General features: G+C 37.5%; 1 protein-coding gene across 1 annotated transcript; it reads left to right on the forward strand.

Annotated features, from left to right (window-relative positions):
* Positions 1-2,871: 2,871 nt before the first annotated feature.
* Positions 2,872-18,794, forward strand: FGL1 (fibrinogen like 1). The gene is made up of 8 exons (XM_072406166.1): positions 2,872-2,963; positions 7,211-7,286; positions 10,131-10,311; positions 11,001-11,160; positions 12,396-12,493; positions 14,407-14,495; positions 15,148-15,335; positions 16,350-18,794. Exons 2-8 carry the CDS (start codon positions 7,221-7,223, stop codon positions 16,507-16,509), a joined length of 942 nt encoding a protein of 313 aa, XP_072262267.1. The 5' UTR covers positions 2,872-2,963; positions 7,211-7,220; the 3' UTR covers positions 16,510-18,794.
* Positions 18,795-24,636: the final 5,842 nt, after the last annotated feature.

Consider the following 24,636-nt stretch of genomic DNA (forward strand, 5'->3'; position numbering starts at 1 on the left):
ACTTTTGGTACAGAAATCTAGACATCAGTGTAACGCTCAGGTGGTTAAGTATGATAAATGATGTTATTGTTGTAGTCTATCATATTTCATAATGAATACTAGTGTTTTATGATTATAACTTATGCAATGCACAAAGACGTAAGTACCAACAAATTACACAGCGTACAGATGTACTTTAAACAGGGGTTACAAATGACAAATACAAACAATGTTATAGGAGGAGGAGAGGACCCTGCCCGAAAAAGCTTACAATTTAAACAGTGAGGAAGAATAGTTCACAATAGGAGGGGGGATATGGATTGGTGAGTAAGTAGGGAGGGTTACGAAATAGAAGAATCTGGTTAGGCACGTTAAAAAGATGTTTTTTTTTGGACTCTTTTAAATGTGCAGGAGGGAGCAAGACAACTAGGACAAAAAAGAGAGTTCTAGAGAGTGGGGGGGAGCTTTATAATAGTCTTGGAGTTGTGATTATTTAAAATATGGACATCATAATTTAATTCATATTGGAATTATTTTTGAATTGATCTTTTAATTACAAGCCGACCAGTATAACTATAAATTGGCATCCCTTAGTGGATAATGCTTACCTCTTTAATATTCATGCATTATATATACCTATCTTTTTTATACCTTACAAACCTAACGAAGTTGATTAGATCATTTTTTGAATATATTGGAAGCCCTGAAAAGGAAGGAGTATTGTGAGCCCTGAAACATGCTGACTTTACTTGGTAAGAGTGGCACTTCTGCTGCCTATCCTGTCTATGTGTCTGTGTTGAACGTCTGAGTAGTATGTTTGAGTGACCTATTAATGCCACAATCTGGAAAATTATTACATAGTAATCCAGAAAACAAATTAGCTAAAAGTGGAAAGTTGGCAGAGATTGGGAAGAGTATATTGCCATAAATGCCCAGTGACATACTATCACACCCTACATATGTCTTTGTGCGGGATTCACTGTAAAGTATGAAGCTTTTTCTAAGAACCCAGATAACTTTTTTTTTGCACTTACTAACAAAAAGATAAAAAGTTCTAGAAGGACATATGCCCTCCATGGAATGTATGGTATGAAATAATCCCACGGAGACAAACTGTATAAATGTTACCAGATTTGCTGTCAGTCAGAGTAAGTAGGGGATAACAAAAATAATGCAACAATATGTTCATATGTTTCCTGCATCCCCTAGGCTTACCTACAGATACAGGATACCAGATACTTAGAACACTAAGGCTACATACACACATCAGACGTTTCTTGTCTGATAATCGACTCAGGGCTGAAATCGGATGAGAATCTGACATGTGTACAGCGCTGGAACGATCGCAATGAAAGCGAGGGGGAGAGAATGCAGAAGGGTGCCGTTCCCTGATTCTCCCCTTATAGAGCAGAACGGTGCTGTATTCATATATATGGGGTGTTTGAAGCATTTATTTGTATTTTTAAGCAAATTGGGGTGTTTTAACACTTTCCAAATGCTGCAGGATGTATTTCCTTTACATGCCATCAGGAAAAAACTCTAGTGCGGATTGGCTTTTTGGAATGAATGGGAGTTTCAAACATAGGCATTAAAACACTCAGTTTAAATGCGGAGGAAAACAGTCAGTGTAGACTTAGCCTAAGGGAAAATTAATAAAACATTTATTGTGTGAATATTGCAACATTTGCAATAATAACATCCTAATAACATCCTCAGGGTTAGGGCATGATCAAGCTAGCATGATTTTCCTGCAGTGTTCACAACTCCCAGGCCCCTACCTGCAATCGTTAGAAGCTCAGGAGCAGTAATGGTCAGCAACCCCAAGGCTTTTTAAGGTGAATAATAAATAACCTTATTACACAAGTGTTGCTTCATTCAAACAGAACTAACTAACATTTGTTTGTTAAAGAATCCACCAATTGTTAATAAATATAAAGCCCTAAAAAAGAAACACAAATAGCTTCAGCCAATGAAGCCTGACAATATTTGCAGTGCAGTACCCCATAATAATCAGAAATCACTTTCACTGCTCCCATGGTAATGGTTGCTACAGGTTACAGCAATTGCAGATTATCATTGCTTATTGCATTTGGTCACAGAGGATGGCGGTTCTCTTTATAACTTAAATATAAATCTGTTATGGATGTAATTATTTGAATAAATCTAGTTTTTGAAGACAATTGCTTGTCGAAACTCCATAATAGAGTGGGCATCACTAATAATAATTGGAGAAGGACTGAATTTTACTGTGGAGAACATATATTGGACACCACCATCTCTGTATGTTGTGATTTTATTCCCACCTTCTGCCTGTCTCCATACCAAGGGAATTGCCATACCCGTAACTTTAACAACTTTTTCCAGTGATACACCTACTATCTGTACGAATTACATCCCTGAGGAAGCGGACATAGTCTGCAAAACGTGTCAGATGATCTCAACATATGTATAATGTATTTAGCCTATATATGTTCGAATGTCAATCAGTCTCTTCTTGAAATTTGGTCTATGGGAAGAGGCATGCATATTTTAATTGTCACTTTTAATGAAGGAAATAAAAAATCTATGATATTTTTATGATATTTACTGCCATTAAAGTCCTGTAATGTCTTTGTTTTTGTATTCACTAATGTATATTGGGGATGTTGGCAGTATTGTAATTGTTAGAAAACCAGACGATACAAATGATGATACATGTACATAACCACTATTTTTCATCCTGTACAGTGTTTTTAATACTGTGTGTATAAGCTTAGGGTTTGATGTAATGGTTTCCCCTTGGTGTATTAGAACCTCCTGCCTATGTCATGCACTCATTGTATTTCGTGTAAATTTGGATAATCTAAGACATTCTTGGCCCCTGACTCACAGCAGAACTGTTTTACTGCCTTACTCAACACAGCAGCAAAGACAGCAGAAGTTTGGAAAAGGCAGCGAGACACAACACCACAAAGAAAGAAAAAGCACAACATTCTGACAGGAGGGTAAGGTTATTTTCTTTCTGCACATAATTGTCATAATATGCCTGCGGGTCACCACCAATTGTTACTGGGGTCATAATGGAAACTTGGGATCTTGACATTTATAATGCTTTACTTCTTACATGATGTACTACTCTGGAAAAGAATTGTTAAATAACAGTACATTGCAGAGTGAGCTGTTCAAAATCATTAATATATGTATGAGGCAGTAGGTACCATAAGAACCAGCATCCTGTGTCATTGTTTGGATCTGTTTGTCATTTGCTACCTCTATCTAATGTACAACACTGTGCAATATGTTGGCGCTATATAAATTCATTTTTTATTATTATTATTATTATTATTATTATTAATAATAATATTAATAATAAAGGCCTCTCTAGATTACGGAGAACTACAGATCTGATACTACTGAGTTCAACAAAAGCTTTGATCTGATTTTAGAAATAGAATTTTTTTTATTGTCCTACAACATATATATTCAAAACTTTTTATTATTTTTGTACAGAAACATTAAAATATATTAATAACATTTTTTTGTTGTTTTTTTGTGTACATTAGATACATTTCCTTTTACTTCCTGTCCTAGAGATGCAACAGGAAGTTAGAAAGAATCTCCAAAAGTGACAGGAATTACCCTTGGAATCAAAAGCGGAACTATATAAACAATTGTGATCAGGCAAAGTACAGAAGGGACAGGTGATGTGTAATAAAACACACTTACCTGCCTGATCAATATCTTTTTTTAAAAAAAATACACTGAGATATGCATGTGCAAGATGACAGGATGTACAGGGTATCCTTAATTTCCCAGGGGATGAATGAACACATGGGCACATTAGTTACATCATCCCAGCCTGTCCAATCGATTGGCTGAAATTCAGAAGAGAAGTAATGGGGACACTTACCTGTCACTGTTCAGTACAGAATGGGGACAGGTGAGTTTAATTTAAAAATGGTGATCAGGCAGGTAAGGTTATTTTTTTTTTTGCCTGCCCCTTCTGCAATAAAAGCCCTGCCTGATAGTAATTTTTTTTTTAAGTAAGGGTTTAGTTCTGCTTTATTTTTTACCTGGAACAACCAGGTAAAAAAAAATTCCCTAAAATTTTGGATTTGCTCGCACATTCTGTTTCAGTGACAACACCAGTGAAAGTAGCTGGGTGAATTGGTCTCCTAATGGAGACCCCCACAGCATCGAAATTCCAAAAATGATGTTTTGCCTTTACATTAAGGCATTGTTTCTCAAACAGGGTCCCATGGTCCAGTCATTTCTTCCTGTAAACATACCATTTAAGTATAGTTCCTAGCTATGTGTTGTAGTGTGTTACTTTTATTGAAAAGCTCCCATTTACATCTTTGTGATTTAACACATGCTCTGCAACATGTGTTGATGCATGTAGACAGTTTTACTAGAATTTTTTTTAAAGTGTTGGTTCACATAGTGTGTGTTCTGTGCCGCCATGTGTTGGCCAAAGTATTGCAGATGTGTTTTTTCTCTAGTTGATTGTAATGGTATCTCATGAAAACACCATGTACAATGTGTTTTAACACAATTTAAGACAAAAGAGCCTGTCCCATCCAAAGCAATGTAATCTTTACTCAATATTTTAATGGCTGTCAGAACCCAACAAAGTGGCACAGAACTCCAAATGGAAATACACAAAAATGCTCATGAACCGTGCATATAAATTCATTGTACACACACAAAAGGTGGGTCCCCAAATAATGATGCTGAATGTAAAATATATGAAAACTCTACATAAGAATGAAAATCTCCAGCAAATTCTTACCATATGAGTTCTTACTGCAGTTTACTAACTTGTGCTTTAAAAAACATATTAAAGAAAAGAGTGTAATTCATATCCTGCAGGTATCAAGAGTCCAGAAATCAAACAAACCTCACTTCAAACTCAAACTTAACAAGCCACAGGCTAAACACAACACACATACAGTTGCAGAAACTCTCTAACTTTTAGGAGTTTGTTAAAGATTAGATAGCCAGACCTAATTTAGGAGTATCAGTGTGCATTTTATTATTATTTTTCAGTTTTTATATAGTGCCAACAAATTACACAGCGATTCACAAAGTCCATTGTCATATCACTAAGTATCCCTCAAAGGGGCTCACAATCTAATATCCCTATCATATGGCAATAACTCTATGACTTATTGGTGCGCACAAGCTTCTTCTGTATTATCCAACTGTCCCTATACTGAGAGAATACAGAAAGGAATAAATATTTGCAAGTAAGGAGCAGCCCAGCATTGAAATTTTGCTCACCTCTGAAAGGAATGCATGAAAAGAATGGGAAGTATATAGCTAGATATAGCTCACCAATTTCCAAAACCTCAGATTTTGAATAATAATTAAAATATATAATAAGTTTAGGTTTTAATTTTCATTTCTTCCAGCTAGTGTATATAGTAAGACCATGTCACTTCCATGGAAAACTCTGCATTTAATATTCTGCTTGGGGATAATGTTAAAATTCGCTTTGAGAATGTGTTTCAAGTGAACCAGAAAGATATGAAATAACAGAAACAAGCTGTGGTCCCAAGATGATGTCTGCTATTGCAACATTAATTTAAATGGGAAGCATATGTGCCAAAAGTGACCCACACCCTGGAAATTTGCTCCAGGCGTGCGTGTGCTGATTTTTTTCGACATCAGGAGTACAACCCATTGCTCGAAGGGCCAAATCAATACATCAAGTCTTTGTGGCATCTCCTGCAAGGAAACCATTTTAACCAAACAGAATACTTTTAAACTTTCATACAAATCACTGATGCAAAGACTAATTTGCTAAAGAACTGGTCTGTGTTATGTTCCAATCAGGTACATTGGATTTTTGTGAATGCAGATATGTGAATTCCCATCTGGGCTCCTCTCTGTCTATTATCTATTACATTACCTTGGACTGCTGAAGCAGATGTACCATTCATAAAATTCCTCTGCATTTTATGAATTGCTCTGCTTTAGAAGTATTTCTAGTATTTTAGATAAAATTATATTATTAATGGCATACATCTTCACTTTTTTTCCACAAAAAGAAGAGAAAAAGAGCTTGAATATTTAAAACCTGAAATTAGCTAAATACATATTAGGCACATCTCTTTCATTGATCTCTGTGTTGAAGGAGTAGTCTCTCCGCAGAGGTCTGAAAAACCCCCAAAGAAATTGAGCTCTTTGCTGAAGCTTCTCACTCTGCCCCATGTACTGATGATGTCACTTGGAGTAAGCACATTCTTCTTCATACCTGGAGTTATTAGGCCTTTTTTATTTGTACAATAGGGCAGCAAAAGAAAGGTGAGTAATTGCTGAGAGAATTTAGGGAGAGGGGATGATCTGCATGTGCACAGCATAACTTTGCATTAGGTGCAGCACCCAATAGTAAGTAATCAGAATATATTCCAGGCATACCTATTTAGTATAATAAAATATTGGTTACTGCTGAGGATCATATATGCTGTCTTTGTTTAAACCTGAAATTTTTAGTTGCCTTTCTGTCTTATCTGAGTCACTGACCACAGAAGGAGTCTTGATTTTTGAGGTTTAATATTTGACAAGCAGATTATTGGCATATTCAGAAGGAGAGTTGACAGGTGGCATTCTCCATATTCCTCTTATGGCATTTTACTTAGTATAACAATGGGAACAAAGTGTTCTGCAACATTAGATTTTTTTCTCCCAGTTGGCAAATAGCAAGATGTCTATAAACATTGGCAAAGTTGGGGTTTATTTAAAACATATTGTAATCCAAGAACAAAAATATAATATACGGCAGTGACCAGTCCTTTTGTAGAGTGGTGATTGCATTTGTTTTTTTTTATAGTTTTTTCCCTTTATTTTATGTGGTGATCCAGCCACACACAACCTGTCCCTAGGCAATAATACACACCATATATATGGAGGAGCAGCATTGTCAGATACATAAAACACAATGGGCCATCTTACTGCGATTCAAACTAATGCACTAAAACTGTTTGTTAATGCACATGTTTAGCACAATGCACCAAGATCTGAATGAAAGTGTTGGTTTCCTCCAATTTTCTGTTCTGTATACAGGACAAGACGTTAAGATACATTTCCTAAATTGGACACAGATGGCTTAAATACTTTAACCTTAACCTTTTTATTCCCTATTCAAACTAAAAAAAAAAGTTTTGGTTCAACATACAGTTTAAAGATTGTTGATGAAGTTTATTTTCCTATTTATTAACATTATGCCATTATTGTTGTTGTTTTCTAGCTTTCTTACAATGGAATGGTTTTACTTTTTACAGTATTTTGTGTGCATCCTTGCCTTTCTTGGACTGCCTTCAAGGGTAAGTTTTTGTTTTTATTAGTATTATTATTATTACACAGTATTTATATAGCACCATCATATTACACTAGCTGTCCCTCAAAGAAGCTCACAATCTAATGTCCCTACCATAGTCATATGTCATTAATGTAGTCTAAGCTCAATTTTTGAGGGGAAGCCAATTAACCTAACTGCATGTTTTTGGGATGTGGGAGGAAACTGGAGTACCCGGAGGAAACCCACGCAAATTTTGTATAGTAAAAAAAAGGTTATTCCAGCAAAGTTTTTTAAGGGCAAAACTTTGTTAGATTTGGATTGTCAACTCTTGTCATGCGCCCCATAGTAGGCACATTTTATTATTAAATCAGCAATATTAAGTTTCATATTATTATTAGGAAAAAGGAAAATTCAATAGTGAATGTCCTAATTTTAAGACCTCAAATCTAACCAACTTAAAAGAACATGCAGTTCTTGTGAAGTGAAGCTGAAGTCAAAAAGTGAGGGTTTCTTTATGTTAAAGGTGATCTTCAGAATAGTTAATTATATCTTAAAAATAAAAAAAGTAGCAAGCACTTACTGGTATGTGAGGATAACCTGACACACCTGGCGTAAGATCTATAGCACTGCTGCTTCAGACTGCTAGTATCACCCATGATTTTAATTTAGATATCAATATTGGATTTTCTTCCTCTTTTCTTGCTGGGGGTTCTGTCATTAAAATATTATTATTATTATTATTATTATTATTATTAATAATAATTTACATCACACAAATCTTTGTATGAATAGACAGATCTATGTACGAATTTACATTACTCAAATCTGTGTATTAATATACAGAGGTCTGTTAGGCCAAGAAAGGAATTCTTTCTAGCTCTAATCCACAGAGACTGCACAAAACGCAAGTAAAAACTCTTCCTCGATCAGTGACATCTACTCCCCACATTTCTTTTCCATCTGTCTCTGGGGTTAAAAATCCCCAACTGCTCATAGCAATAAAATGATTTATTCTTTCAAGTCAAATTGACCCAGTTTGGGTTTTAAACTTATACCCTCCTGCCTCAATTAGGTGAAAGCTTTGCAAACCCGCAAACTGTCTTTTCATCATATTAGGGATCAGCTCATCCATACTTTTCAGATATTTTCACACCAGTGATAACTTCAAAGAAAAAGTCAAACTTTTCCCCCTCCTACATAAATGATTTAAGATGCCCCCTTCTGCCTTATCCCAAATTCCCTTCCAAAAACTTTTTTTCCCAAAATACCATAGTGCTTTCTTGTCTTCCATGATTCCCATTACTTCCCCTGAACGTGACGTCATGATGGCTTAACCCCGCCCACTCTCCCATCGCAGCTCTGAGCCTGTGATGGGAGAGTGGGCGGGTTTGTGTGCAGTGACACTGCCCACCCACTCTCCAATCGCAAGCTCAGAGTCTGTGATGGGAGAGTGGGCGGGGTTGTGTGCAGGGATGAGCCGATCCCTAATATGATAAAATAATATTTTTATATTATAAAAAGAAACTGACTCTTCACCCTGCTCGGGGAGGGGAAGGGGGTCACCGGCCAGAGCTGCAGAACACCCAAAGGGCCGGAGAAACATCCTCATTGGGCCGTATACGCCCCGCGAGCCATAGTTTGCCCATGCCTGGACTATACTGTACATTGTTTTATACTGTTTTTTATTATATTTAGTTTTCTACACTTGTCTTTATCCTGTGTTGCAAATAGGGACAATATAATATTATTATTGGCTTGGATTTATATAACGCCGGCATAATAAGCAGCACTGTACAAAGTCCTTAGTCATGTCACTAGCCATCCCTCAAAGAGGCTCACAATCTAATGTCCCTACCATAGTTGTATGTCATTATTACAGTCTAATATACGTGGATCGTATACATTAACAATCCTACAAACTTTCTATTTTGCAGCTTTTGTTTTTGTACTATTCTGTTACCACATTGTTTATCCAAGAAATAGTTTTTCATGACAAAACAAAATGTACAAGACAAAACTGCAAAAAAACAAATCTGGTTCATATATTGATGGATTATAGATTATAAATGTACTAGAATACCAAATTAAATAGGGATGGCTTGTCTAGTTCACAGCAAGTTCTCATGGAACACTTTGTGGTTCATATATGACCCAACTATGTCTCCAAACTGTTGGTTTTGGAGAGCGTAGTACAAACATGTAAGCAATTCTTTGGAGGTCTGTTTTCAGTCATTAAAACTCTTGAGATGTTACCAGTAAACATTCACCGGATATGGATTTGTGTTCCCATTAACGAGGCTAAACCTGCATTCTGACCAGAGGACATTGCAACATACAGTTGGCTTTCCTTCAAAAATTCTCCTTAGACCATGCTCATGACACCATGACATTAGATTGTAAGCCCCTTTAAAGACAGTTAGTAATATGCCAATGGACTTTACCACGTATAATCCTGGCGCTATATAATTACTGGCTAATAATATTTACATACTTTATTCAACCCACTCCCTCTGAGTCCAGATTGTCTTGTCCTGTCACACCCTGTGAATGAACAGTTAAGGGAGAAGTAGCATAGTAATGAGCTCATCTCTTTTTTCCTATCATTATGCTTCTTGTCATCTACGGAACAGTCTTGCCCCTTGTACTGGTTCTTCCTCTCACATTCTAGCCCTGCTATACAGGGACTGCAAAAGACTGATACAAGGTCAAATGAAGGTACTTGAAATACAGTACATCCAACATTGGAATTGGTATTATGCTTATGCTATCTGGGACTGCATAATATTTCATATTATTATTGTTGTATGCACAATAATTTAGTTTAGTTGATATGGTTCGTAATAAATCCTGTCTTTTTCTGGTATATAAGGCTTTGGATGCTTGTCTGCAAGAGCAACTGAGACTGAAGGCCCAAGTGAGGCTTCTTGAGCAGCAAACAAAGTTGCAGCAAATAAAAATTGAGAATCTGTTACGAGAAAAGGAGCTGCAGTTCATGGATCGGGGAGATGAGATGATAGTTATCAATCTAGGAGATATTCGAAGCTATGCTGGTACGTTTATTCTATTTTCATGTTTTTAACTAACATTTTACATACATTTAATAGAGCAATTAGGTGCAGTATACAGTACACCTTATCCACCAATGATCATTTGATGATTTTGCTGACCTGACTATAGTTTTAATTGAGGATAACTGCATTCTGTACATCAAGACTGTTTTTCTTTGTTTGTAAACCTGCAGATTCTTGGCCACAGGGAACAATTTATGGCAAAGTAGTAAGATTTTTTTATAGCTCATCACTTTTGCAAATTATATTTAACTACTCCATCTTGTTTGCCTTTGCCTATGGGATGTCTTAAAAAAAAACAAATTTTTTGGATAATAATTTTAGGGCAAAATTATTTAATAACAACTTGATTTTCCTGCCTGAATCTATTAGTCATATTCAATATTCAAAGGAAGCTTTTTTTGTATCAGGATATATTAAAAAAATACTAAAATATTTGCCAACACTATACAACAACAAGTTAGTCTGATGCTGATGTTAAGCTGTCCTTTTCATTTGTTTTCAATACAGTATGTGCTGAAGGAAGCTATTTTGTTTTGGATCATAATAAAGAGACTGGTACCATTACAAACCTCTCTGTGTGCGTCCTGCAAGGGTTATTACCCCTCCATATCACAATTTGGTATAACTATTCTAAGCTCTATCACTCATTTTTCTTGTTTTTTGTACAGATTGTGGAGACATTTACAACGATGGACACAAACAGAGTGGCTTTTACAGAATTAAACCATTGCAAAGCAATACATCATTTTATGCATTCTGTGATATGTCCGATGGAGGGGGCTGGACAGTTTTTCAGAGACGCTCAGATGGAAGCCAAAGTTTCTATAGGTAAATCATTTTATGAAATTAAGGTTTTTTATAGCTATAATATTTTTTTAGTAAAAGGAAATGGAAGATTTATCAAATTTACCGTCTCATCTTTAAACACAACGTGATTTATTCTGAAAAATTAAAAACATTATTAAAATACAGGTTCAGTCCCAAAGCAAATTGTTGCTGGGTCTGCAGACTTTTTGTGCCCATTATGTGAAGTTCCACTCTACTTGCTGGATATTTGGTATATTTTATGTTATAGAGATGTCGGTAGTAGATATCAGTTGAGTGGAAATACTCAGGTCTCCCAGTTGTATAAGAGTTGCACTAGTAGGTGGAACTCTAACCCTGCAATTTTTTATCTATTTGCTGCGATGACAGTACAATTTTATTTCTTTTGTATTCATCTCTGTTCAGAATACACACACAGCTGAATCGAAGGGGAGCACTGCATCTTCCTTGTCTCTAGTTCATGTGTCTCTATATGTCATATGTTTTTATATGATATATCCATGAGGGAGGGCAAGCTACAACCGAACAGCTACTGCTGGGCCTTATATAAGCACATAATGCCCTGCAAACAGTTTTATGGAAGCTTTATATAATATTGTGGAACTGAACTCTTCTGCACTGGAGTTGGTTCCATCATAACCTTTATTTAGATATGCAGTTGGCACAGTGCTGGACATGTGATTGGCAAAGACATTGGGCATTTATGGAATTGAAAGGAATTAAAAGTTTTGATACAAGGGCTGTAAATTTGATACATAAAACATTCAACACCAACATTCACTTCCTTTTTTTATGGTACCTCCAAATCCAACTTTCTAAATAAACTTGTACTAAAAAAAACCATATAGTTTTCCCTAAAGTGAAAAAACGTCTTACCTACCATACATTATCAGATTGAGCAGTGCTTCTTGACCTTTTTAACATGAAGGAGCCCCTCTTCAGGGAACCCCTGTTATATTTACTATATCCACAACTCACAGTACATTAGTTTGATCAGTGGGAGGAATATCTCTTACATTGCTGGCCAGTGAAAAGAATGTCACCCTTACAGATAGCCAAAAAGACCAATGGTATCTATTAAACTGACCTGAAAGTCACAAACAGCTCATTGCTCAAGGAACCCCTAGCAACCTCTGGATGAACCCTAGTTCAGAAACACTAGGATAGATTTTAAATACCATAAAGCTAAAACTGAAGACATATTAAAGCAATATAAATGCCTAGCTTTCCTTCATTAGGAACTGGACTGAATATAAACAAGGATTTGGGGATTTTGCTACAGCACGAGGAGAATTCTGGCTGGGAAATGACAACTTGCACTACTTGACATTGCAAGGTATTGTACATTACTGCTCATAGACCTTTTATTCTGCCTCCCATTAATGACATTAAAGTATTGCTATCCATTGCTTCTTAAATTGTCAGTCAGTACACTGGGTGCTTCAGCAGACTAGAAAACAGGCTGTGCATATCATTATTAAAGCTCTCCAAGGCTGGAGAGAATACACTTTCATCAGTGAAGCTGAGTGATCCAGCAAACCTGGAATGTATCTTGTCTAGGATTCAAAACATTTGCTAGCAAATAGCAAATAACTGAAGATTACTTCATAAGCTTCACTTATGAAAACTTACATATAAATCATACACTCCAATGTAGATGGGAACTCTCCGATATAGCCAATATATAACTGCAGATAATAGGTAGACCATTGGGGTCAAAGTCCCACCCAGCCTGCCTAATTGGATGAAAGGAGCTGGCCAATGCATCTCATTACCAATAAGAAGAAGAACTGGGGTAGAATTAGGGTAATCAAATTGTTCAAACACCTATACTTGTGCTGGGTTGTAGATTATGAATCCACAAGCATAAGTAACAGTTTCAGCAGTTTCAGCTGTTGTTCAGCTATGCTGAGAGATCATGCATGGAGCTTTGCATCTAGTAAAACATTATTAAACTTTTATATTCTTAAAGACATCTAAAGCTACCTACAATTACTGTACTGACAGCACTACTCCATTCTAAGAAACAGGAGAAATGTGGATGATTGTGAGGCTTTCCACTGCATATCCCCCAAAAGAATACAATAATGGCAATTATCTGTCTATACAGTGGACCTCTAAATGAAATCAGTATAAAGCTGAACACTACAGAAAAATGTAAAGATTTTAAGTAATTTATAGTGTACATGTTTTGCTGGTGCTGAACATGCTGCAGAATTTTAAGCACTTAAAACAATTTTTACTTCTTATACATTTTTTTATGATAGGTGGCAAAGATGTACAAGAACTTTAGAGTTCCCACTTATGGTCTTTGCATTACTTTGTATGAGTGGCCTGTCTTTGGTATAGGAAGGGCTCTAAGACTTCATTAGGTGATGTCACTTAGCAAAGTGTGGCCAGCACAGTGAAAGCAAAACAAATATTATTAATACTCCTTAAAAAAATTCTCATTTGCTAAACCTTTTCGTGAAATGAGTCCTGTTTACTTTTTGATAACAATATGTCTGATTAGGAAATCATAACATACAGTGAGTGTTACAAAAGAAACACCACCAAATCTTCACATTTTGTTGCTTTTCAGCCTGAAATGAAGATGAACACATCTAAAAGATTTTCCCAGCTGTTTTTACTCAAGGAAAATACAATTATGTTGTTTAAGTAACATTTTAATTTTCAAATGATGGAATAGCCATCAAAAGTGTGTTTTACAATGGTGAAAAACAAGAAAACAAAAACAAAATGGAAAAAATATGTAATTAAAACCCCAAGGTACCATTGGATAAATATTTCTACTGCATGCCTCAGTAAAGTGCATGTTGCTATCAAAATTGACAAAAATGACTAAATGTTATGATTTGACCTGTTGATAAATATAGTATGTTCCTCAAATATAGTATAGTATGTGTGAACAAATGATATCGGGGAACTGTTTTATCCACTACAACATATATTAAGCGAAATGACCTTTCACAGCAATAAAGTCCAAATTATGCAGCCAATACATTTGTTTGTACATGAGCTTGTTGTCTGAAGTAATCATCTCATTAAGGTCACACCATCCAGTTATAATGCACTACAAGAAAAATGAAAGAAATTCTTTATATAGATAACAATCCTTCATTTTCATGACATATGACACAACATATCCAACTGTATTTTTGTGCATTTAGAGTTCAACTTACTAGTATAAAAGTGTAACATATATTTATTTAAATATTTTTTATCATTATGATATTTTCCTGTAACTAGATGACTACACTTTAAGAATTGACCTTCAGGATTTTGAAGAACAAAAACGAACTGCTGAATATAAAAGCTTCAGAGTTGCTGGTGAAGAGGTAATACAAGAGATTGGTGAAGTGTAGGTTTTTGAGCACTTGAAGACTTTTCCTACTTTTGCGATTCTTAAAACTGTTTTTTCTGTTAGTGAGATCGTGTGATGGCAGAGACACAAGCAAGTTTCACGTCATTGGAGTTACGGGCCATCATGAAGTTTTTGTTTCTCCAGGGAAAGTCAGCAAAGGACATTCACATCGAGATGTCACAAACACTTGGGATGAAGTGATCTGGAAGGGGGCAAAGCCAAGAACCTCTCAGCATCCCCTCATATGTAGCAATGAAGATCGTGACTTGGGGATGAAGCCTGAACTAAGAGACAAATTTTAGGGCACCAGTCTTTATGTACGTATAGGCTCCTCAAACAAAAATCAAGCCGATGTTTATAGCACTTGGTATAGAGTGAATATGTCCTGCTCATGCATAATACAAAAAAGCTTTTGGGCTAAAAGGATTACCTTCAAAGGCAGCCATAAAGTATCTTCAACTGAAACCCAAGTCCCATTTTGCCTAATGCTTTAGTCTTTTCCTTTATAATTCCAACACTTTTCACTACAGTTTATCATCATTTTTCTACAAAAATGGAATAAACTACATTTTAAGAAAAATATATTAATTTAGTTTTGTTGCAACAATTTATTTTCCTGTCTTCAGAGCTGTTACCAGATTAGTTGTGGAGCGTATTCAGGTACAGCTGGAGATTCTCTCACTGGAGGATTTAACCCAGAAGTACAATGGTGGGCAAACCACAATGGGATGAAATTCAGCACTTGGGATCGAGACAATGACAACTATGAGGAGAACTGTGCTGAGGAGGATAAAGGAGGATGGTGGTATAACAGGTAATGTTCATATATACATATATATATATAGAAATATACTTTCTTCATATTGCGGCTCTTCTAGTGTTTCCCACACAGAAAGTTCACTGCATCCAAATGGTATCTGCAGGGCAGCTCATTTTGGTTCAGTTAGACTTGAACACGTTGGCTTTCCTTAAAACTTCAGCTCGGCCAATATATCAGAATGCTTTCTATTTGCATTGCATTTAGCATTATATTAGCTTTGCAAAATGCAGAGTGACAAAGCCAGTGTGATCTCAAGTGTACGGTCACTGTAAGTTTGCTACAGCTATAATTTATAGAAACAATGCGGACAACTTACTAAAAGCATATAGGCTGTTCACTTAGCAGAGTGAATTATATCCATGCAAGGGAAATTTTGGCTAGCCTAGTTTACTTAGCCTAATGAAGCTTTACTGACTTCAGCCACCCAATCATGGGAAATAAAAAATCATTACTCCTTGTATGTGATAGGGTATTCCTTGCAAAGTGATTTATCACCACATTCATTACGCTAAGTGAACTGTCTACACAAAAAAGAATAAAGGCATGAAAAATTACCCTTGCATATGGGTAAAAAAATAAAATAAAACAAATGAAATATTTCCCAATAAGAAATGAGAGGTCTAGGACTTTCATTACAATATCTCAGAGTTAAGCACAAAATAAATGTTTTTTTTTAATTTTTGGAAGATGATACCAACAAAAGCAAGCATTGCTAACCTATAGACAAACTTTAGTATTTTAAGCATATTAAGTATATAACTAAAGGAAAATTCGCTTTAAAAGCATTTACCACCAAGTCTGGTGGTACCACCAATTGACCATTTTTGTGGGAATTCTGTGGATTTACATATTATTTTGTGTAACAATCCTAAGTATTGCATAATCAATTCATACAAATCTTATAGTTTATATGTGTATATAACATATTGTTATGAATAAAATGATGGTATATAAGGAGGTATAAATGATTATCCTGTCTGTTATATGTTTCTTTCATATTTCCACCAGGTGTCACTCTGCTAATCTAAATGGTTTCTACTACAAAGGACCTTACACATCCAAAACAGATGATGGGATTGTTTGGTACACATGGCATGGATGGTGGTATTCTTTAAAATATGTTGCCATGAAGCTTAGATCCGCAAACTTTGAACCCAATGTTGTCTGAATTTTTTTTTAAACTAAAATTTCTAAAGATCTATTTAGTTACACAGTTATTGTATAATATAACTGTGGTGGTATTCTGTATATTGCTGTATAAAGCTTGCAGTTCATTTTAGAAATCTCTAGTTTCATCTGTTGTATAAAAGGAAATTAAGAAAATTGATGTATCATCCCCAGTTTCTTTTCTTTCCTTTAATTCCTATTTTTGCTGTGGGCCATTTACCTTTACACCTTATAACAAAAAAGTCAAATATTGCAGTTTACAAGTTGTTACATGAGGTGCCTACATTTTTTCAAACTTTTTTTTCCCCCTTTGTTGACACACACTATGAATAACTCATATTCATTATGAAAATTCATATCCCTGGGTGGCAATACTTACTCCTCCACTGTATGGAGATCAACAAATCTTTTCCGTGATTGCAGAGAATGTTCAAAACTTTAGACTGGTAAAGCAGAAAATAGTAGGATGTGCGAGCAGGGGTGTCAGACAAGCAGTTGATGGGGGCACAGGTAGCACATGTAAACATATAGATGTGAATGCCAAACGTCTTTGAAAATAGGGTGTTACAGTTTGCCTCCCCCTGGCAGGTGACACAGGATTACCTGAGTCACAGAATCTAGGTGACCGCCGGGTCTTCATCAGAGTACCCTGCAAGGAGTGCAACCCTAGTGGCCACCAGGCTGCTTTTGTGAAAGGGGATGATCAGGTCGCGGCCCCAGGCTCTAAGATCAGAAAACTTCCGTTTGGGAATGGTGATGAGGCCAGAAAACAGCGGGGCTAGCCAAGGTCAGGGCAGGCAGCAGGCAAGGCAAGGTCAGGTAACAGGCCGAGGTCAGGACAGGCAGCAGACAAAGCAGAGTCAGGTAATAGGCCGAGGTCACAAAGAAAGTCCTAACAGACATCTAGCTGGCCGAGAGGCAGGATATGCACTGAAGATTCAGCAACCTGAGTCTGGAACTGGAGAGGTTTAACCTACCTGTCGGTCTGAATATATGAGTAATTTTGAATGTCAAAGCGGTACATTTTGCTTAAATTTCCTGCCCGGTCACACCCCCCAGCGCACCGCCCCCACGCGCTCATACGTTCTATTGATTAAACCGAGGACGTGAGGCCAGGACATTGCTGGAGGAGGCTGTGGGCTCGTCGGGACTAGGTAAGTCCTTTACAAAACCACCCTGAATGTGGCTCGGGGTTACTGCTTCGCTTTTGGTACTGAAAATTAACCTTGAGCCACACTTGGGAATACTGCCAGGGAGGTAAAAAAGGCCCAACAGCCAATGGCAGGACAGGACTGAACAATCTGTAGACTGGCTCCAGCACTTACTCCAGAATCCTCTTCAGCTGTGCACAGCCTCTGTGCAAGGGATGCTGAGAATGGTGTAAAATTCTGCAGGCGGAGTGGTAACATAGGGTCAGGACAGTAGGGTCTGAGCAATGATGAGCCCATCAAGCAGGAACTCATTGAAGTTTCAGAGCTACAACAAACAACCAGTGCATCACCAAATAATAAACAAAGTCAGAATCAGAAACTAAGCAAAGGCAGAAAATTGGATTAAACCGAGATACAGAACAGGATACATGTCATGTAGGCATGTCAGTAATTAGCTAGATCAACAGCCAACAGTCAGGCCTAAATAGACTATTTGGCACCACTGGTGACACAACAGACATACGTGCATGAACCCGCAATTTCCTGTGCACAGGTACATGCATCGCCCCTCTATGCAGAGCTGCCAGCAAGACATCAACACACTGAGAGGCCAGAACCATCCGGCTAAAAAATTTTGTGATTGTTCCCAATCGAGAGATACCACTGTTCACTCCTATTGGGAAACATAGGTGGTCACTGTGGGGGCATGGATGATACCCAATCACTGTCCTGACGCAGTATTTTTGTGACCTATAGGCTATTTTGGCACCTTTTTAGGAAGCTTTCAAGTGTTTAAATATTTAGAGAAGTGGGAGCAAAGAGAAGAGTGGCCTTCTGGGGTCATGGCAAGGCAGCCAGCCCTGAAGGCCTAGGAGGCTTAACAAAGCCAGGGCTGGAATCTAGAACCCTAAAGGCAGGATTCCACAGGCGCTTTAAATTGGGGACTTGCACTTTAGGGTAAAGCTTACTCTGCTTTTGAATGTATTATTGTTGATTTTGGATCTGCATGTAAATGTCAATTGTGTGTGGAACTTTACATTACTGCAAGAAGTTGGACCTTATCCTGTACTGCTCTGCTACCCTCACCCTTTCCTATTTTTGCTTAGGGATTTTATAATAAAACTTCCAAACAACAGTTCTTTGATGTTGTGTGAGTTTGTAAGGACACCCCACAAGGATGAACCTGGCTACAAGCAGCTGTTCAAATGGGGTGAGCTTTACATGTATAAGAAAAGAGAGCTCTGAGATGTAGCAAGAGACTATATTGTAATTTACAAAGAAAATTTATACATTTTATTTGTACTGTGAAAATGGGTGAGTGAAAATCATTCTTAATGGCAAAACTAAATGCTAATATGTTTTAAAATGTTCATGTAAGGGAAGAAAATGTGAAATACAAAAGTAGAATGTCATGTGAGTGGTCACATACAATCACAGATTAATTATTTAAAGAATCAGTTAACTATCAAATCCATACTTGGAAGGAGAAGCATGGAATCACCCTAATGTTCTGTATTGTGCCTAGTATTACAGGTCTGATGTAATAATTCCTGACAGGCTCAGACATGCACAAGAATCAAATGTTCCAATACGCCAGCCCTCGCTGTGCCGATGGATCAGACACTCTTACAATAAAACCATGCACAATCACATCAAGCATGTCAACAGTGTTTACATAATGAATTGTCAATGTACTGGGAACTACAGCTCAGCATGATAAACCCCATTGTGCTGCAGTACCAGTTTGGATATTTTAGCTTTTCTTGTGAGCTGTGTTTGTAACAAGATGCTTTTTTATTACTCTAAAACTGTCATAGCAACTGTTCCTAATTTCTAAAGGTTATCGAGAGTTATCACAACATGTTGCTTAAAATTTCCAGCTCATTAAATGTCTTTCCACTGCTTATCAGTGACAACGTTTAAAAATGACATTTTTTTTACCCATGTATGTACCTGTAATCTAAATAGATTGCATAATACTGTTACTGATATGCAAATTCTGACTTTTTGTAAAAGTCAAGAGTTAAGCTTGGTTCTCCAACCACTACCCAGCCATTGACATATAGGGCCTAATTTAATAAAGCTCTCCAAAGCTGGAGGGGATACACTTTCATCAGTGAAGCTGGGTGATCTAGCAAACCTGGAATGGATCTGGTCCAGGATTGAAAACATTTGCTAACAAATAGCAAATGACTTTTAGGAAATCCATTCCAGGTTTGCTGAATCACCTAGTTTCACTGATGAAAGTGTATCCTCTCCAGCCTTGGAGAGCTTTAATGAATCAGGCCAATTCAGGGAGACATGTCTGTCACAGGAAGCATTTATGTGTCTTTGAACTGCAGGCTGAAATTAAGACGGGTTTCTCCTTCTTTGTTCTATATAAAAGGGAAGACGATGGGTCCCAAAAGGAGCACATCTGGGCCTCTGAAGCAAGATCACCATAGTTTGTTATCACTGAATATCCATAGGTGATTTCATATAACTGTGGTTTCTTTAAAAATTGCTACAGAAAATTGTTGCTTTGATATATAGCATTTTTGCTAATAAAAAGTAATGCTCCATCAGTCACATACCATTTAAAAAACTTAAGCTGGACCTCTAGCAGATGTTAAATAAAAATATTGAAGGTATGTGTTAATGTACAAAAAAGTCATTATGTGTATTTTTCAAAGCAATTATTGTAAATATCTGAATATGACTTGGTTTCAGCATCTTCCATACAGCAAAACGCACGCACAGTGACTAAGGGCTGGGTTTAATAAAAAATGTCTAATCACTGTTATATTATAACAGTAATGTAATCAAAATAAAAAAAAAAGACATCAGAAATATAAAGACCCATGGCTGAGATATTAGGATCTGATAATAGGTCATTGTGTTTTTGCTGTTTAAGGTAATATAGGAGGTGGCGAATGTTGATCTTAATGCTATGGAGCAATAAAAATGCTTTTTCTGCTTGGTTCTATCTGAAATATGCTCAGATCACAGTTTCTTTTTATTAATAGAACCATGCATAATACAATGTTACTGTTAGATTTACCAGTACATATGTAGTGCAAGTAGCTACCTCAACAACCCATTCAATGTACATGGTATCTAACAAGATCTTGTACAACACAGTTGGCAAATCTATCATTACTCAGATTGTAATGTGTGTGGCCAGTTTAAATCTGCCAATCTGAGCTTGTCTGTTACAAACACTGGTAAAATTAGTAGGTGGATTAGAAAAAATAAGACAGGTTTTCCAATACATACAGCAATGACTCTGTGAGTCACTATTAAATCTTAGCTTCCATTAGTGTACACACCTCCGCTCCTCTGAGTAAGCACCTACGCTATGTGCTAATAGCTTAAGCTGTTATTAGCAGATTTATGAAGGTTAGTGACCTGCGAGCCACAACCTGCAGGCATGTTAGGGGAACAGGTGATATACCTTTATACCAGCAATCGGCAAAGTGTTAGTATTTTACCTATTTATACCAAAATATGCAGGAGAGATTCACAAATTATTGGCTATGTATGATTCACTAGATGGAGCTCTTAGTACTTGGAATGCTCATCTGGAATTCTAAGGATTCTGTGCCTGTTACATAAAGGTTTGTTTTGTGTTCTCAAACTTTTGGAACATGTTCAGCGTTCCCAGGAAATGATGGGAAGTATCTTCAAAGTGAACACAAACAACAATAAATGTAACAGATACAAGTTCTAACCCCATTACAGTCCAGTGTTTTAAATAGTATACTACTTAATCATAATATACCTTTAATAATTATGTAAGCACTGCAATGTGGGCGTTTAAATGTCAGATTAGAACATACCAAGGTTTAGCCCTGAAGATCTGAAACATACATTTCATGTCTAGGTATACATGCAGTATTTAACAAAATCATTTACTGTGAAGAAGGTGGATGGGGATGATATGGCTTGCATATTCTATTTTATTTTGTTTTGAAGACCCTGACTCCCATATAAATTAGGCCTCACCATGGGATGTCAAGCTCTCCCTCTTTTCTGTATGTGCTGTGTGAGCAGGATTTTGGTACTATTTCCAGTAATGTGAGATTCTGAATGACAGCTGACTGCTAACAGATATCAATATGAGATACAAAGCTGTAGAATAATCTTTACATATAGAGACTATGCTGAATTTTAATCATTAGAATATTGCATACAATGCCTCCCTCTTTACCTCCAGGGTGTTCAAACTCTTTTACTTTGTCTAGCTCCAGGGTTGGAGCTGTAGGTGGCCTGCTTGGTTGGTGGTAGGGTGGAGTAGGTCTGGTAGGCGTCTGGCTGGTTCTTTTCATGGCGGTGATCTCTGTATGTCCTGCAGCCACCTTCTCTATCCAGCTGCTGATAGTCCTGTCTGGGCTGCTTAGCTTGGTCCTCCCTCAGTTAGCTCTTGGCTGGCTCGATGGAACTGGGGCTTTTGAGCTCAGGTTGGACAAATGGTCATGGTGCAGTGGGTGGAGTGCACAAAGCTATCATTGCGGCTACCGCATAAACAGTACTGTGTGTCCATCATGGAGTAATAATGCAGAGCAGCATTTGGCAAAGGTAGGCTTATTTTAAGTAACACATAAAGAAGAAAAAACAAACATCATGGACATACTAATTTTGCATTGAATTTCAGGTTAGTTTACATATGCTTGGCAACACCACTTACCATAATATTTATTACTGCAGAACACATGCCCTTTAATATATTTTAGCAGGTTAATTTATGAGTTTGGGATCTGTAAGACCTTCCAGGTATTGGAAACATATTGAGCTTAGGAAGAAGGCTCTTCCAATAAGGGTAACAGTAATATTTTTCATTTCTAAGCAATTCTTCTGCAAGCTTACAACATTATAGCAGCCTCAACAGCCTTTGCAGAAAGGCATGTAGGGATGTGGCGATCATTTAAGAATGCAGCACAGAGTATTAGGTAGTTCAGACGGATTGAGAGTTACTCATGGGCCTCCTATATTCCATGCCTGGAGGAACAATTCCCTTCTTTAACCCCCATTTTACGGGTTTTCTATTGACATGATCATTTCTTGTTATACAGGTAGTCCCCGGGTTACATACGAGATAGGGACGCTAGGTTTGTTCCTAAGTTGAATTTGTATGTAAGTCTGAATAGGTACATTATTTTAATAAATGTAATTAGGACAGATGTTTGTCTGAACATATTATTAGGCAGTGTGGACATCACCTGTTGCTTTTTGCAGTAAACCCCTGCCAGATCACAATGTTTTAAAGTACTTAGAAACCTTCAAATAACTTTCATGTCTTCAGGGAACCCCGGCTATAATTAGTATAATCCATAACTGACAATACATTAGTGTGGTGATCAGTGGGATAAATGCTTCTTACATTGCTGGCCAGCGAGAGGAATGTTACCTATACAATTAACATTGGTGTCACCTAAAGTGACCTGAGAGGTACAAACTGCTCAAGGAACATATAGCAACATCTAGAGGAACCCTAGGGTTAGGATTATATATACATGCAGACAATCCACCAATAAGCTTCTGCTAGCCAATGAGAAACCTGGATAACAAATAAGGGTAATAACAAATAAGGGTAATAACAATGGTCCTTTCCCCTCCAATGGGGGCCTTTGGTAAGCACTGGAGCCTCCTCAATGGAATGGGACATGGGTGTCAAAAACATAAACCCAGACATAACCCACTGATGACATCTAGTGGTGTGGAGGAGTTTGCAAAAAGGGTAGCACCATAGTGAAGGTGATTATTGCTGCTTTTTTTTTTTACTACAAAAGCAGTGCCATTAAGGCAGTAAGGACCTGTAACAGATTCACATATTTATTTTAGATCATCATGTATATGAGTTTCCCTGCAGAATTGTACAGGTACACTATAGGGATACAGGCTGGATCATTGTGGCGGTGCTCCCTGTAGGGGGCGCCAGTAAGGCAGCGGGAGAAGTGATTTAAATGATCAGCCCGTGTGTAGCAGAGCGGATCGGGAGGGCGCTGAGCTCAGCTCACGTGCAAGTGTCCGGCGGACGCCCGCAGCGAATCAGGCAGGTGCAGCTCATTATTCGCCGGTTTGTCCAGCATGACCTCCCTTCCCCCTCCTGCAGGTATTCCATAGATCGGGTTACCTGTCCCAATGACAGCTGCTGTATTAGCTCTGCATTGCTCCCCTGACATCCCAGGGACATGGGCGTGCTCTTTGTCCATGGCAGGTACAATTCTGTGCTCAAGTTTAATCCCGGTTAGCGGGCAGAATTCCCATTGTGTAGTATGATGAGCCGCATACATTTCCCTGTATTCATCCATCCCACCCCTCCTCCCTGCTCTGACACTCCAAGCTGTGTGCTCATACACAATGGCAAGGACTCCTGCATTGGTAGCCTGGGCATGTTCCATGTGTTTATTATTATATTTATATGCTTCATTCCTGTCATAGGACATAGGTAGATCTGCAGCAATACATGGTATGCAAATACACCTGGAAATCACCTGGAAATGCTGGTTGCCTGGACTTCTGTGATCACTTTATGTAGTCACTAACCAAGAATGATTATGTAGATGGTTAAGTTACAGATAATAGACCTAGTTTACATAAACTGGAGGTTTCCGAGGGTTCCTTGAGCTCCCATTTGATGGTTCCACTTAGCAGAGTCACTAGTAAAAGCGTTTGCCATCTAGAATGGTGCCATTCTGACTACCAGTGTAAGGTTGTTCATCCAATGGACCACCAATCTTGGAGCATTTTCCCACTGAACCCCATTTAAATAATTTTTAGATCACTGGTAACCCCTGGTAAAACTATTCCAATGGTTTTTTGTGTAAAAGCAGTTGGTCTATGTAGTAGTGTAAGGTCAGTAACTGGGTTTCTATAATTCCTCTTCTCTAATGGGGTTCCTCCAGGGATTACCTGAGAAGTGTACTCTTAAGCTGCGTACACACTTGCAGTTTTTGTCGTCGGAAAGGATCTTTCACGATCCTTTCCAACGACAAGGG

The sequence above is a fragment of the Pyxicephalus adspersus genome, chromosome 3, assembly GCF_032062135.1.
Source record: "Pyxicephalus adspersus chromosome 3, UCB_Pads_2.0, whole genome shotgun sequence".
Taxonomy (NCBI): Eukaryota; Metazoa; Chordata; class Amphibia; order Anura; family Pyxicephalidae; genus Pyxicephalus; species Pyxicephalus adspersus.